This window comes from Eschscholzia californica, unplaced genomic scaffold (genome assembly GCF_041429995.1).
Source record: "Eschscholzia californica isolate CP2 unplaced genomic scaffold, dmEscCali1.0.p SCAF_3, whole genome shotgun sequence".
Classification (NCBI taxonomy): Eukaryota; Viridiplantae; Streptophyta; class Magnoliopsida; order Ranunculales; family Papaveraceae; genus Eschscholzia; species Eschscholzia californica.
In genome coordinates this window covers 6,704,297-6,720,217 of record NW_028238420.1, presented here as the reverse complement: position 1 = coordinate 6,720,217, position 15,921 = coordinate 6,704,297, and the positions used below count along the sequence as shown (strand labels likewise).

The window sequence follows — 15,921 nt, the reverse complement described above, 5'->3', positions numbered from 1 at the left end:
TATAATCAATCTATATATCTTGTTTGTTGTGGATTGAGCTTATCTGTTCTTTACTCAACTAATGGTTGGTTTGGTTTGCTTTTTAATTTATGAGAGTAATAATGAGCAGGTGAACAACCAACCTCTCTCTGATAATTCAATTTCAAGAACTTGGGGTTTTTGAGTTTCTAATTCTTTTTGTGTTTTGTATGTCTTTCTCTCTCTCTCTCTAGTCTCTAGTCTCTAGTCTCTAGTCTCTAGCTCTCTCTCTCTCTACATAAAAAGGTACACACTTTCTGATGATTCAGTTTCAAGAGGAATTAATGTTGAGTAGTAATATTTCCAGGTGATCATAATGTGGGTTTTCATTCAATTTTCTTTTCTTTTCTATTGAGTTGAGTGAGATGGGTCTCTCAGTTATTTGTGTAAAAAGCTGCCTTTTTGGTTGAAAGTTGGATCAGTCACATTAACTCATTTGTGGATTGGTTTCTCAGGGTTTTATGATAATTACTGTTGGGTTTGTGTTAGATCTTCTTTTCCTTATTTAAGAACTACAGTTCTCTGTTTCTTGGGATCTCTCTCTCTCTCTCTTCTATTCTATCCTATCTTCTTCTATTCTATTCTATCTGCAGTTAGTTAGTAATGGAGTCTTCCCAACACATAGGAGAAGAATGCAGTAGTAGTGAATCTGGATGGACAATGTATATTGCTTCTCCAATGGATGAAGATGATAATGATGATGATCCTAGTGATGATGGAAATTCAAAAGATAACTATGATGATAATGATACCGATGATTCGATGGCTTCCGATGCATCTTCCGGTCCGAATAATCAATATAAGAATGGTGGAACTAGTCATAACAACAAGTATTATCCAAACAATAAGAAATCAAACAAACAAATGGAGAAAAAAAGAGAAGAAGAAGAAGAAAGAAGAGTTAAAGTTGATAAGAAACAAGAACAAGTAGTCAAGGTATCCAAGAATGGTGGTACTACTTCTGTTTCTACTGGTTCTCAGGCAAGAAAAATGAAGTGGTTTGGTAAAGGTAAATAGAAATGCTTATCAGTTGTTCAAAGTTAGATATACTGTAATGGTTCTAGCTTTCTAATGTTGTTCTTTAAATGGTAAAACAATGACTTAACCGATTTCCTGTTTTCCCTTAATTGTTTTGTTTTCCTTATGACTTTCGATGAAAATTCTAGTATGACAGTTGAACTATGAAATATAAGTAGTCTGATCAGATAGAACTAATAGCAAGTCTAAGTTGATTTCAATGTGAGTTGTTCATTTATTTTATCTCTATAAGCATAGATTACTTATAATTTAAACTTCACCAAGGCGACAAGAAACATAAACCCTAAGTTTAAGTAAGATACTAGGCACTTGCGTTCAAGTTATTGTCAAAACCAAGTAGTAGTAATGGTTGATTATAGGCACTCTGCAAATATATGTCCTACTATTGATGAAGAAGGATTTCATGACTTGGGTAGTGGGTTTTCTAAGTCGAATACTCGAATCTAAAATCAGACTCAAAGTTTGGATTGACTCGAGTCAGACTTCGAAATGTTTGTTTTTGCCTGACTCGTCGGAATGGTTGATTTTTGGTCTATTTGAGTCAGATGATTTAAATACACACGAGTTAGATGCAGACGATGAGAATTAACAACACCACCTTGGTTCAACAATGGAAGATAAACTCTCACAATGATACCCAACTAAATGACACTAATCTTGATGCTTGGGAAAAGAGTCTTTGAATCCACAAGGTTAAAAGTTCTCGATCAAAATACACTAGTGTTGCTAACATATGATACAAATCCACTTAAAGAAACATAACGAAAACCTATCCTATTACATTGAAGTAGGAAAGTCGATTTTTCTTGCTTCCTAGTAAGATATTTTAGTAATTTGATTCAACCAAATGAGATGATCAGTTACAGAGTATAGGAGTGTAGATGTAGATGGTTTTGGATAGTGAAACTTCATTGATCGACACATTAAAGAAATCCAGCCTAAGAATGAAGCAAGTGGTTGCTAAAGCCAAACTAGTAGCTAATATCTCAGAACCCATTACCCATCTCAATGAATAATTAGTAATGGAGTTGTCACTATCACCATATAGTTGGATTAAGTGTTCTAGATACTACTACAGGTGACAACTAAGGAACTCAACTTTAATTTCGACCATAAATATACAGTGATATAGATAGCGACATATGTTGGCACATGGCAAAAACTATCTTGGGGAAATCTAGAGCTTCGAGTGTCGTCTGTCTAGTATAACGAATTTACATAACTTGAGTACTTTAATTTCGATTTGTTTTATTGGATATCAAGCCAGTTTTTCTAGCTATCAACCTCAGAACAAATGAGCGAAAAAGGGACAAAGAAGAAGAGTTATGTCATACATTTTACAGTTAGCCTCTACTTGTTCAGCAATAGCTAGGATGTACAGATAATTAATTTTGATATGAATATATAAATGTAGATAGATAAATCGATGAAAACTAGAAGACAATAAAAATTTCGTTCATAACAAATACGGTAGGAGTTCGACAAAGAAGCAGGAATAACAAGAAAAGTAAACAAACAAAGAAGATTCGAAAAATCTTATCTGGGATATGATTTCTCGGAAAACATTATTAGACCGATCGGTAGCACGGAAGTAGAAGACTTGAGAGAAAGCTTAGATCTTCGATTGTTGATTAGCGATCTTGAACCACTCAGTATGGAAGGACCCTGGTATATCAGTTCTCTCATAAGTGTGAGCTCCAAAATAATCTCTTTGAGCTTGGACCAAATTTGCAGGTAAGCTGTCTCTCCTATAAGTATCAAAATAAGCAAGACTGGAAGACATTCCCGGAGTGCTGATACCAGAGTTGATAGCAAGACATACAATTCTTCGCCAAGCAGATTGACGCTCGATAATCTCCTTTGCGAATTCTGGGTCGACAAGAAGATTTGGCAAGTCGGCGTTCCTGTCATAAGCTTTCTTGATTCGATCCAAGAAAACAGCACGAATAATGCAACCTCCTTTCCAGATCCTAGCTAGTTCTCCCAATTTTAGTCCCCATCCTTTTTCAATACTCTTTGCTCGAATAAGATTCATTCCTTGCGCATAACTACATATTTTTGATGCATATAAAGCTTGTCTCACATCGTCGATCAACTTCTTCTTATCGACAACTTGGTCGGCAAAGATTTCACTAAATCCACCTGACTTGAATACCTTAGAGGCTTCGACTCTCTCTTCTTTTAATCCACTAAGGAATCTTGCATCTAAAGAAGAAGCTATTGTGGGAGCTGCAACTGATAAATCGGCAGCTTGTTGAACTGTCCATTTACCAGTACCCTTCATTCCGGTTTTGTCTAAAACCTTATCGACCAAATACCCATCACCCTTATCGTCCTTAATTCCAAATATATCGGCTGTGATCTCAACCAAGAAACTAAGAAGTTCCCCTTTGTTCCATTCTAGGAAAACTTGGTGTAATTCCTCGTTAGAAAGTTTTCCAACTGACTTAAGTACATCATAAGCCTCGGCGATAAGTTGCATATCACCATATTCGATTCCATTATGAACCATCTTTACAAAGTTCCCTGATCCGCCTTCGCCTATGTAAGTAACACAGGGGCCACTATCGGGAACTTGAGCAGCAACTTTGAGAAGAATGTCTTCGATATTTTTGTAGGCCTCAAATGATCCTCCGGGCATCATAGAGGGTCCATGTCTAGCACCTTCTTCACCACCTGAAACACCCATACCAAGATAGAGAAGGCCCAATTCATTCATCTCTTTCTCTCTCCTCTCTGTGTTTTCATACCATTCGTTACCACCATCAATTATACAATCACCTTTTTCCAAATAAACAGAAAGGGTTTTGATGGTCTGATCAACTGGAGATCCAGCTTTTACAAGCATGATTATAACACGAGGTTTTTGAATCGAATTGACGAAGGATTCAGGATCATGGAACCCAACCAAGGGGAGATTTCCTTCTTGTTTGGCTCGTTCGACAGTTTCATCGACCTTGGAAGTTGTTCGATTGTAAACAGAGATCTGAAACCCTTTCTCAGCAATGTTTAGGGCAAGATTTTGTCCCATGACAGCTAGTCCAGCAAGACCTATTCTTGAGAGTGGTGCTGCCATTTTTAACCTATAAAGATTATCAGATTCATCAGCTGGAGCAGTAACCAATAGTAAATCAAGTTTCAGAAGCAACAAACTTCAATATCTTTACCCAAAAAGAAAGACATATTTTAAGATCTAACAGGAGAACTTGTGAATTGTAATTCATCAACAAAATTAAACAAAATCTGTTTATTTAAGAGAAAATTGGCATGTTTATGAGGTAATCTGTTCATGAAACTGAAGAATGGAGTATAATCCATCAAGGGTATGAAACTATTATAGTCAGGAACCAACAAAAGAAATCTAAAACCCAGTATCACTAGCCCTAAAGACCAGATTAATGAAAATTAAATTGAATGATCAGAATATAAAATCAGAAAGTATTTCAATCAAACATCAAACCCTAAAGATCAGATTAATGAAAATTCATACATCAAAACCAAAAAAGCAAAACAGAGAGAGAGAGAGAGAGAGAGAGAGAGAGAGAGAGAAAGCAAACCAGTAATTCCCCTGACCCCAAATGCTTCAAATAGATGGAAATTGCTTGAGAAGAACAAGTTTCAACTCAAAATCTGAGAATTCTAAGATGTGGGTATATGAGAAAACAGAAGATTTAATCAATTTAAATAGCTAGCGAAGTGATTTAAAACTCAGAATTGTGAAGATTCAAAGAACTCAGCTTGACCAAAAACAAAAGCTTTTTTTCAAGCAAGAAGCAGACCACCACTATCTTTGCTTTTTCCTTTTTGTAGGTCAAAGTTGGCCTACTTTTGAATCGTTGCGACGTTTTTAATTCCACAATTGAGAAAAAAAAATCAGATTCAAATTTCTTCCGGAAAAGGAATACTAATTGGGGAAGATTGTATTTGATTTGGGAAATTAGATGATATGACCAGGGCGTGTTATTTATATGATTGAGAGGGCTGCGCCAACTAACATGGAAAATTATTGAGAAGAAAGCATGGAAAATAGCAAATTGGGATTGGTTATGTCACAGTAATGATATTTAGAGATTTTAGATCTTGGTGGGTGGCTTTGTAGTTGGTAGAACCCAGGGAAACTACAACTTTTGAGACACTTTCATATTATTGGATTGATAGTGCTATACCAACTAACACAAATTTTTCTAGAAGTTCAAAGTGCTGTGTTATTATATCATAAAACTATAATTTCACTTTGTGAAATGTGTTCTTCATTCTTGAAAATATAACTACCCTGTCGCACTACGTGAAAAGTATTTTATTCCTGAAAAAGAAGAGTATTGATTAAAAAAAGTCAAGTTACGTGGTCGATTTTTTGTTGAATCGGGAGAGAGAGCCCATGAAACACTATTTTAAGTGTACACCATATGGAACACTAATCCAATTGCTTTTCTTTCTTATTTGTGTCGAAAAGTGATAATTTCCGGTATCTTCCTAGTAAATAACTCCTCTAATTTCATTGTCGAATGTTCTTCCTTTTTTGACTGCTCTCAGTTGGGAAAGGAACCTCCAGAAAAGGGAGAAGATGCTCTGATGCTCAAGTGAGTGAGGTATGTTTACAGTTTAAGGAAACAATTTAGTGAGTGAGAGTGAAAATGATATGCTCTAACACAAACCTCAAATGTTTATTTAAATTCGGGGAGCTGTGGCGAGACACGCGCGAGGTGATGCGGTGGTAAGGCATTGGCTCTGTTGAAGACCACGTGCATGTGTGTGGTTGTCTGAAAGATAATATATGTCGAGTGCGTATCTTCTAACACTGATAGATCTGACCTTAACGTTTTGTGTATGAGAAGCTATGGAGGAATTTATACATGGTAACTCATTAGTGGTGAAGGCAAAAATGTGTTTATAGTTCTTTAAGAAGTCTTATAACTCCTCTTTCTCTACCTCTGTCATGGTGTTACCCACGTAAGTGACTAGTGACTCTGCACCCGCTTTGTGTAACTCCATCATATATTCCAAGACAGCTGGCTCGACTACCTCGACTGCTTTGGCCTCTTCGGGAACGGGGTGGAGGCACCGGTCATGGTGATGGCGGATTCAAGTGCTCGAATGTTTTCAAGATTTTCAGATTTGTAATAACGAACCTCTGGGGTTGTTGAAGTAGCATTCCTGTCTCAAGCGCTAAAGTAATGATGTAAGATAGTAGTGGCCCCATATATGTCAGAAACAATTATCTTTGTTACCTCAATTACTTCATTCGTGTTGTTGATGACGTGATGGGGAGGGGTACACATGCAAATCCTAAGGCCAGTTCAGTGTTGTAGGTTAAGAGTCAATGAGAAATCAAAGCTTAGGAATCGAATCCCTTTTTAGAGAAAATCGGTGTCATTTATATAAGTTTGCGTGGAGACGGTCAATCGCGATTGTGATTTTGTAGTGGCCAGACACTGACTTTAATAAGGGCCACGAGGCGAAGGTGTTAACGGAATCTTTCTAATCATAGTCGTATGATCTTATCTTTCATATTAGGAAAGTGGATATTCAGCGGTGTCTGGCCTCCATGTAACCTCAATTTCTCTCAGGCAAAGAAAAACTCAAAGTGTCAAGCTTACTTCTGTAGAACTCTTGTTTCAGGGCTCAGGTCCAACTTTTTGTTGGCCTTTAAGACGTGACAGAGTTCAAGGTGTGTAGGAGACTTGTGCGGACCTCCTGTTCTAGGGCCCAGGTGACATAGCTCTTTCTGGATCCACTCCTTTGTTGGTTCAATCAACACCTCGCTCGCGCATATTTAGGGATCCAGACATGGACCACCCAAGTTAATCGACTTCTTGACTTGTCAAGGGTGACCAATATTTGGCCCAACAACTCTAATAATGCACTTATTTGTTTCTTGTACGGAGTCATCTTCATAGACATACACTTGTTTGCTATTTACATTCATTACATGAGATAGATATATCATGAATATATATCATGAATTGAATAAGTTCTATAACAACCATCTATAAACACATTTTGGCCCTTGAAGTCTTCATGAAGACCCTTAAGTTTATGGAGTCTAAAGCTTATTTATTCCTTTTATAACTCAGAAGTTTTGATACCTTATTAACACAAGTCAATATTCTGTAACTCAGAAGTTTAAACCTTATTAACACAAGTCAATAAATAATGAATTTCTAGTTCACTCAGAGAGATAAATGTCTAACTAGAATCCAGAGTAGATGGACAGGCACGCGAGAAATCAGTTGGCTGCCCCTTCTTTGCTACCGATCAAACACTGCAAAGTAACACAATTGACAAGAAAATGGTCTTAGAATAGGGACAAGGAGTTGACATGATACACTTGCACTATGTGAACTTTTTTTTTTTTGTTGTTGAAAGTTGCACTATGTGAGCTTACAAAAATGTTGTTTGTCTCGAAATTCAAAACTGATCACTAGCCGAAAGCTGATGTGGTCGACTCTTGTTGATTGGACCCGGGTGAAGATAGGAATGCCCTGACTAATAGAAACCGATCACATCAGCTTTAGCCCTTTAGGTCGGCCCCAAATTTGAGGCGAATAGTAACTTTTGTGGTAAGTTTATATGTACGTCATCCTATTATCAGTTTATGGAAGAGACGATGTGGAAGAAAGGTTACCATGTCATCCACTCGTCTCCCTCTCACTCGTCTCTCTTTTAAACTGATAGTCTGATTAATACACAGCCTTTAGAGAGAGAGAGAGAGAGAGAGAGCTTTAGAGAGAGAGCTTTAGAGAGAGAGAGAGAGCTTTAGAGAGAGAGAGATGTCGAAGCTTCTGTGTACATCTCACTTGAATGTAGTCAACATTTGTTGTTCTTCTTCTTCTTCAATTTTATCAAGATCACCACTTCCAATCCAACTCAGTTACTCAAAAACTCTTTCTCTCTCTGATTCGCAATTCTCTTCACTTACAAAACGTCGAAATCTTCATTTATCTTTCTCAAATTCAAATCCTACAAGGTACTTGCAGATTCGAGCATTTGAATCTTCTTCTTCTTCTTCTTCTGAAACTACAAACCAGAACCTACCAAACAAGGAAGAAAACGAAGCTGAAAATGAAGTTAGGGCTTCAGATGAAAATGGAAGTTTGAAAGGGAATAATAACAAGGATGAATACCCAAGTGGTGAATTTGAGTTCAAGGAGTTTAATTTGTGGAAGAGCTTCGTTGTCAAATTTCGTATGTTGTTTGCTTACCCATGGGAGCGTGTTCGTAAGGGTAGCGTCTTGTCCATGAAATTAAGAGGCGAGGTTTGATTTATTAACAGTTCTCATTATTCTTTTATTCTTCTCTGAAGTGAACATTTCTGTAAAGTTTGAGTTTTTAAGTAATCCCTACTTCAAAATGTGATTATAATCCCACATAATAGGACCAAAAAGTGAACATTTATATGAATTGGGGAATGGGTATTTTTATCACATATAAGAAACAGAATGGGGGATTTTGTCATATTTTAAAGTAGACCATGAATGTTGAAGTATCAAATTCATGTTTAATTACAAGTGCTATTGCTATTCGTATCAACCGAATCACACGTTTACGTAATAAATCTTAGAATAGTCCCACATAGACAAATGACACTCTGATACCCTATAAAATAATTCTAGGTCCCCACTCATTTCGAATTGGTTTTGAGTTGGATGCGCACAAACTTCATATGGTACCAGAGCTAGGCCTCACATGATAGGTTACTTACTTGTTCATGTGAATATTCATTGCAAATACGTCGAGTTTGTGTTTGTTTCGCATTATGTTTGATTTGTTTTCTTTATTCAGATATCTGATCAGCTGAAGAGCCGATTCTCCTCAGGGTTATCTCTGCCTCAAATTTGTGAAAATTTCATCAAAGCAGCATACGATCCTCGTATCTCTGGTATTTATCTTCAGATTGAACCCCTGAACTGTGGATGGGGTAAGGTCGAGGAGATAAGAAGGCACATTCTGGATTTTAGGAAGTCAGGTAGCATTCTAGACTTTGGCTTTCTATTGTTGATTTTTTTTTATTACATTTCATACTACCCGAGATAACTGCCTCCAATAACACCTTCTAAGTAATTGCTTCAGTATAATTCTTGGAAGTGTTTATTGTGAATGTATATATATATACACACACATAATGAAAGAGTGAATGAATAGACGGAACCGAATGAAGCAGGCACTTCTTTTTTCATATGGCATTGTTGTTTTTTCATATGGCATTGTTGTTTTCTCATATGGCATCGTTGATTCTTCTAAGGCAGGAAAGAATAGCTTGATAGGTTTAGCGAGCTTATCATCTACCGATATATTATTTGTAACGATCTAAGGAAAACTTTGAAATCTAACAATGATAAGTTAATATTCATTTTGCCGGATTGGCTGTTAGTTTTTTTTGTCTATTTTTCTGATCTATTGAGTATGTTTCCCTTTTTGTCTAGACGGGCCTATAATCCTTGATCTTTTGCTGCTATTCAGACATTTCATATACATGCAAGTGGTTATCGTTCTTATGTTCATAAAGTTTTTCCCATTGGATTGACATCATTTGCCAAATCATCGTAGTAGTGTTTCACTTTTTTCTCATCTTCTATATCCTAGACTACAATTGCTACAATTGTGTTATGTAGGGAAATTCGTTGTTGCATATGTCCCCATTTGTCAAGAAAAGGAGTATTATATTGCTTCTGCTTGCGGGGAGCTTTACTGCCCTCCGAGTGCGTATTTTGCTTTGTACGGTTTGACTGTTCAGTCATCATTCCTCGGTGGTAAGTTATTCTCTAGAGTCTTGATATAAAATGGATTGCAGAACGGTTTTTTATTGTAGAGGATAAAGTCATGTTGTTCAGGAAAACTTATCCAAGGAGTGAATCTGCCAAAATCTTTTATATTTGACTCCATATACAGGCTCTCTCTAGCTGGGGCCTAGAGGAGAGGTCTTCCATTTCAGTTTTCCTTGCAAAAGATCAACTTGGTCGGATGAGTGTTACTCATCCTACATTTATGAGGACTCTTCACAAACATTTTTGGCACCCATTATTGTTCATTTTCTAACAACAATGCGGCAGCATAACCTAAAATTTACTGCAGGTATTTTTGAGAAGGTTGGGATTGAACCGCAAGTAGAGAGAATTGGTAAATATAAAAGTGCTGGAGATCAACTCGCACGAAAAAGCATGTCCGAAGAAAATTGTGAAATGCTGACTGCATTGCTTGATAATATATATGGAAATTGGTTGGATAAGATCTCCTCTACTTTAGGTGCTTCTGACGTTGCTCTCTAATGTTATGGCTTGAGTTAAGTACTTCTATCTGGGTAACTGAATTCCTTTTTCCAGGGAAGAAAAGAGAAGAAATCGAGAATTTTGTTAATGAAGGAGTTTTTCAAGTAGAGAGGTTGAAAGAAGATGGTTGGATAACAAATATACAGTATGATGATGAGGTACAAAATTGTTCCAAGATCATCGTGTTGAAATATGGACGCGTAAATCATTTATTATATTGTGTTATTTTTATAATTTTATTACTCCCTCTTAGTGATTACTGTATGGAACGGCTCTTCGTGTGGTTCTTCTTAAATTATGCAATACAGACATGGTTTTCAGAGAAGGGTATATAACACCATTAGCCCATGAAAGCTTGAAACACTGCTTCCCTTCATATAGTACAGATAATTTGGTTTTAGTTGCAATTACAAAGTTGAGCGAGAGAAAATAGATTAGTACTTATCTGTTATCCATACAGGTTTTGTTGTCAGTATATGTATCTTGAATGTACGAAGGAGAATGGTGGGACACTGAGCCAGATATAGTAAATACCCTCTGTCGTTAAAGTAGAATGTTGGCGCCCTAGGTGATTTTCATTTTCATCTTGTACTTTGTCACTGTGGTCATTGTTGGAGCTTAGAAACTGCTTGGAAAGTTATAGGTCTTTTGCCATACTTATTCAGAAGATGTGTTTATCTTAAGTTATAGCAGCCTGAGATCATATCCCAATTACGTAATCACATAATCACATTTAGAGTAACTATAGGAGAACACAATTTGATAAATTATAGTTACTGAAAATAGAAAATATAAATCAATATTACTTGTACATTGAGATGGTTTGAAATATTTTTGTTTCCATTGATTGTCAGTGATTCCGTGTAAGTATAGCTAAGAATCAGAAAGAGTTTGTACGTCAACGTAGGAATAATCATTCACCTGAAGTTATTGTTGAACCTTGATTATCTTTTTGGCTTATATGTGATTGAGTCATGAAAATAATTCTTGATGCAGATTATCGAGATGCTAAAAGAGAGACTGGGACAAGAGAAGGACAAAAAGATAAGAATGGTTGACTATAAGTATTCTTCTTATCATATCTTGTTCTTTTCTCTTTATTCTTCTGTCATAAGTAGAGAGTCATGTAATACACAGTGAGCTAGTTATGGGATGTCGTAAGGACACATTACCTTCTTTTGTGCACTTTTACAGCACTTCTTCATGCCTTTCCACCACACTTCCGGAGCATTTTCAACAATGCTTTAGCATGCACTTTTGAACAGTTTCTGTGAGAGATATTTCGTCAACGCTTCTTGGACACCTTCTACCTTGTACTAGCTGGCACTTCAAACCCACTGTCACCAGCACTTGTTGTGACACTTGCCTTGTTTGGCAGTGCTTGCTGCACTTCGGCTATATTCTGGCATGCATTTCTGACAAAGGTGTTGGAAACACTTTCGGAGGCGTTTATGGTGGCACTCCAAGCAGGCATATGGAGTTATTCTCCGCGATGCTTTTGTTGGCCCTTGCAGTGAAGCTCCGCACATGCACTTTGGGTGACACGTTTGCATGGACTTTCAACAGGGCTTAGGAGGCATGAATAACACAAGTGGGGGCACCTTTAAAACTTCCTTAGCTAAAAGCACCTAAAGAACGTTCCCAAAAGTGTTAGAACAAGAACTCTTGAAAGTGCTCGCATAACCATAACTGAAAGTCTTCCAAATTAATAGACAAAAGTGCAGCAGAAGCTAGTTAGGCATGGTGCAAAAGTGTCACTAGAAGTGCATGCAAAAACATCGCTGAAAGAGTAGGCGAAAGTGGGTAATGTGCCAGGGGAAGGAAGTTTCCTCAAAAGTGGCAGAGAGTTCCTGGACGTGCACGTCAAGCAGTTTCTAAGCACATCTGGGAGTGCCTTCATCGCGTCATTGGAAGTGCCACAAGAGTATCTCTGGAAGCTCCACAGGGTATTGGTGGAAGTAGAGCATATGAATCCATTTACCCATTAACTAACTTGTCATTATGTAATAGAGTTCCTGTACAGCGTCTTCAACAATTAAGATTGCCTTCAAAGATCACAGAGTGCCACAAGGATAACTCTGAATGTGCTACAAGCATGGCCGAGTAGTGCATTTGAATCTCTCCAGAGATCAATTAATTTGCTGACCCTCCTTTACTATTCCTTACCACCAAACTACCCCAAGTAAATTGCAAATTATGCCTCTGTCAATGGTTATTTTTCTTCAAGTAATTTGCCTGGACGAAAGTAAAAACTTGAACTTTCTCTTTAGTTTAATCCTATTCATATATTATAGGAGATGAGAATATGCCAAAAAGGAAGGGGGGTACATAGTGCAGGAGTACCCACAAGCCGTATATACAAAATTGAAAAACTTGAGAAAACCTGAAGCTCATGCATCATTTTGAGAAAATGACAGTGAGGCCTTGTGATTAGTTGCAGGACGAAATAAAGATTAGCACTGCACACCTAATTTTCAGTCCTTGTCACATTATATGGAGATTCCTTACAATTTAATTTGTTCAAAGTTAAGCTTCTAACTTGTATGATGCATCATTTTGCAATTGCTCAGAGGATATCCATAGTGATTCATTTATACATATCTCTGGCATTCTAATTGCAGGAAATACTCTAGGGTCAGAAACTGGACTCTAGGATTGACTGGAGGGAAAGATCAGATAGCTGTAATTAGAGCTTCTGGAAGCATTAGCCGAGTTCGCAGTCCACTTAGTAGCTCGGGGGTTGTCAGTGAGCAATTTATTGAGAAAATCCATCGTGTAAAAGGTACGTCTTACTTTTAAGGTGTAACGCTATACCAATATAAAGTCATCTATGCTCTCTTAATTAGGTATTGTTTTCTTATACCCTTTACTATAATATGAAATCTACATATGATGGTCGAACAAAAACTGGATGCCTGTAATTTGTTTCTCTTCTTACTCTTTCCAGAGTCAAAAAGATATAAAGCTGTTGTAATACGTATTGACAGTCCTGGAGGTGATGCTCTTGCTTCTGATTTGTAAGTGCCACTGTAGTGCATTTCGTAGTTGCTGTTGTGACTTATCATTGTTTTTTTGAGTGAATCAATTTGTGAATCATATACCCGTAGATAAAAAGTCAGTAATCTCCATGTCCCTTCAAAGTTGAAACCAAGTCATTAACGAATTCCATTAAACAATGAATCCCCGATTTTTGTTAATCTACAATGCTGCACATAGTCTTTAGACATATTATGCATTATGGGGTCAGTGAGTAAGAGTAGTTGACGAAAACCATGTTGGCAATTGTGTTGCTTGGAACTTTGAATGTAGAGGTCTCTCTTTCCTCTCATTTGTCTGATATCCGGTTCCTTACAAGTTTCTATTTTTTTAGTTATTTACCATTTTAGTTGTTTAACTTCGATATTTGGTGGAATAGAATGTGGAGGGAGATCAAGCTTCTTGCTGCTTCTAAACCTGTAATTGCATCAATGGCTGATGTGGCGGCAAGTGGAGGATATTACATGGCAATGGCAGCAGGTTGTATTGTTGCAGAGAACCTTACTTTAACCGGTTCAATAGGTGTTGTTACAGGTAAAGGAAACAGGTTTTATTTATTTTCGAAAAACTGGAATTTCGTAGTGAGAGTTCCTCTTTTTTTGAAAGAATTAATTTTGTAGTTAAAAGCGATATTTTCTTATGAAGTTGGACCAATGATAATTACCTCCTCTCACAACTTATCATAGGCTGGCAGAAAGTTGTGCCTGCACTATTTAAAGATTAGATCGTTTTTCGGTCAGGTTCTGCTGAAGGATCTTGTACAAGGCCCTGATGGTGTTTCATGAATTTGGTGGTTGTGATCTATAACCATATGAGAATATTGCAATACGTCAAGATCCAAAGTACTTAAGTTTTTATATATTTTAGATGTTAATTATCTTGTCTTTCTGTTTTATAGGAAAGTTTAATTTGGGAAAGCTATATGAAAAGATTGGGTTTAATAAGGAGATTATATCAAGGGGAAAGTATGCTGAGCTCACTGCCGCTGAACAACGCTCTTTCAGGTTAGATGCTCTCTGCTTATAAGTTCACTAGTCCCTACAAGATATATACTCGCTCATATATTATATATATATGCAGTTCTGATCCAGTTGGTGCATTGGGTTAACTTTTACCTGGGGTATAATGTAGTTATTGTTTTTCATTCTCTTCTTGTCTTGGACTTGTTAGATTGTTTTCACCTAATCAAGTTTCATGTATACTGAGTCACAACCCTAACTTGCAGGCCTGATGAAGCAGAGCTCTTCGCCAAGTCTGCACAAAATGCTTATAAACTATTTCGAGATAAAGCAGCTTTATCAAGATCAATGAGTGTATGTTTGTGACTTCATCATATTTATCTTAATGTCAAATTAGCTTTCCTCATGTTCTTCATTGTAAATCCAAATACTTCGATAAATAGGCAGATAAAATGGAGGAATTTGCTCAAGGAAGGGTATGGACTGGCAATGATGCAGCTTCTCGAGGTTTAGTTGATGTTTTAGGTGGTTTCTCTCGAGCGGTTGCCATTGCAAAACAAAAGGCTGGTATTCCGCAAGACAAACAGGTCGGCTGTTTTTCTACTCTCCTCTCTTGACATCTCACGTAATATTTTGTTGATCATTAAGGTGGTAATTTGTTAATGTTGTTTGCATCCAGCTCATTTGAGTCTGACTTGTCGACATTTGAATCTCCAAGGCACAATAACCAGATAATGGGATTTTAGTTCAGACTTATTTCAAGTCTGACTCTGATGTGTTCAAATCAGCACAAGTCACCCATTCAAACGAGTTAGACACACGAGTCATACAGAAAACAAACATTCCGAAATCTTGCTAAATCAATTCAAATTTCGAGTTAGATTCAGATCTAAATTTGAAAGAAAAAAAATACCTGACAAGTTTATAGAGTAACCACTTCACAATAATCTCTTATATGAATTGCTTGAATGCTACCAGGTGACACTAGTTGAGATATCAAGACCCTCGACTAGTCTACCAGAGATCTTAAGTGGCGTCGGGGCCTCCTTACTTGGACTGAATGGGACAGTGAAAGAGCTTCTTCGAGACTTAACACCTTCAGGTGGAATTCAAGCCAGAATGGATGGAATTATGTTTGAGAGATTTGAAGGAGCTTCTTATGCCAACCCAATCTTCAATCTGATTAAGGATTACATAAGCTCCATTTAGACTACTCTTTGCTGTCATCCTCTCACATTATCACTGTGTTCATTTTCTTCAAGGCTTACTTAGATCTTCATATACCAAAAACTGTTAAAGATGATCAATACGAGATGGAACGGTCGAGATTATACAAAGAAATGCGAAAACCAGATTCATTACACTGATCGTTTTTGCCTCTCAGTAAGTCAGTAGTATCCTACGGTGTCGAAGGTATGTTGATAATTTGTTGTTATAGAATATGATAATACTGATGCTGTATATTCTGCTCGTACCCGAGAAATATTCTACATTTCTGTTGCATATAAAGTCATTTAAGTATTATCTGTAAGTTACATACTTTTCTTTCTCATAAATGAAGTTCCAAATTTCTTTTCGTTTTTGGCATCCGGTTGGTAAAAAAT

At 37.0% G+C, this 15,921-nt stretch overlaps 2 protein-coding genes across 2 annotated transcripts; one reads left to right on the top strand and one right to left on the bottom strand.

Moving 5' to 3' along the window:
• Positions 1 to 2,490: 2,490 nt before the first annotated feature.
• Positions 2,491 to 5,330, bottom strand: LOC147548037 (6-phosphogluconate dehydrogenase, decarboxylating 2). The gene is made up of 2 exons (XM_086670894.1): positions 4,614 to 5,330; positions 2,491 to 4,139 (listed from the first exon to the last, which is right to left on the bottom strand). Exon 2 carries the CDS (start codon positions 4,130 to 4,132, stop codon positions 2,669 to 2,671), a length of 1,464 nt encoding a protein of 487 aa, XP_086527020.1. The 5' UTR covers positions 4,133 to 4,139; positions 4,614 to 5,330; the 3' UTR covers positions 2,491 to 2,668.
• A 2,056-nt stretch (positions 5,331 to 7,386) lies between these two features.
• LOC147548036 (serine protease SPPA, chloroplastic-like) lies at positions 7,387 to 15,893 on the top strand. Its single transcript, XM_086670889.1, has 13 exons — positions 7,387 to 8,312; positions 8,839 to 9,022; positions 9,669 to 9,806; positions 10,129 to 10,299; positions 10,377 to 10,480; positions 11,319 to 11,386; positions 12,944 to 13,104; positions 13,270 to 13,339; positions 13,738 to 13,892; positions 14,257 to 14,362; positions 14,584 to 14,671; positions 14,761 to 14,904; positions 15,296 to 15,893. Exons 1-13 carry the CDS (start codon positions 7,827 to 7,829, stop codon positions 15,524 to 15,526), a joined length of 2,106 nt encoding a protein of 701 aa, XP_086527015.1. The 5' UTR covers positions 7,387 to 7,826; the 3' UTR covers positions 15,527 to 15,893.
• Positions 15,894 to 15,921: the final 28 nt, after the last annotated feature.

Excerpts from the sequence above, each read along its gene's own strand:
- LOC147548036 (XM_086670889.1), top strand. The coding sequence starts at position 7,827 with ATGTCGAAGCTTCTGTGTACATCTCACTTGAATGTAGTCAACATTTGT. Across the intron at positions 13,105-13,269 it reads GAAAATCCATCGTGTAAAAG|AGTCAAAAAGATATAAAGCT; the intron begins GTACGTCTTACT and ends TACTCTTTCCAG. Across the intron at positions 14,672-14,760 it reads CTTTATCAAGATCAATGAGT|GCAGATAAAATGGAGGAATT; the intron begins GTATGTTTGTGA and ends TTCGATAAATAG.
- LOC147548037 (XM_086670894.1), bottom strand. The coding sequence starts at position 4,132 with ATGGCAGCACCACTCTCAAGAATAGGTCTTGCTGGACTAGCTGTCATG.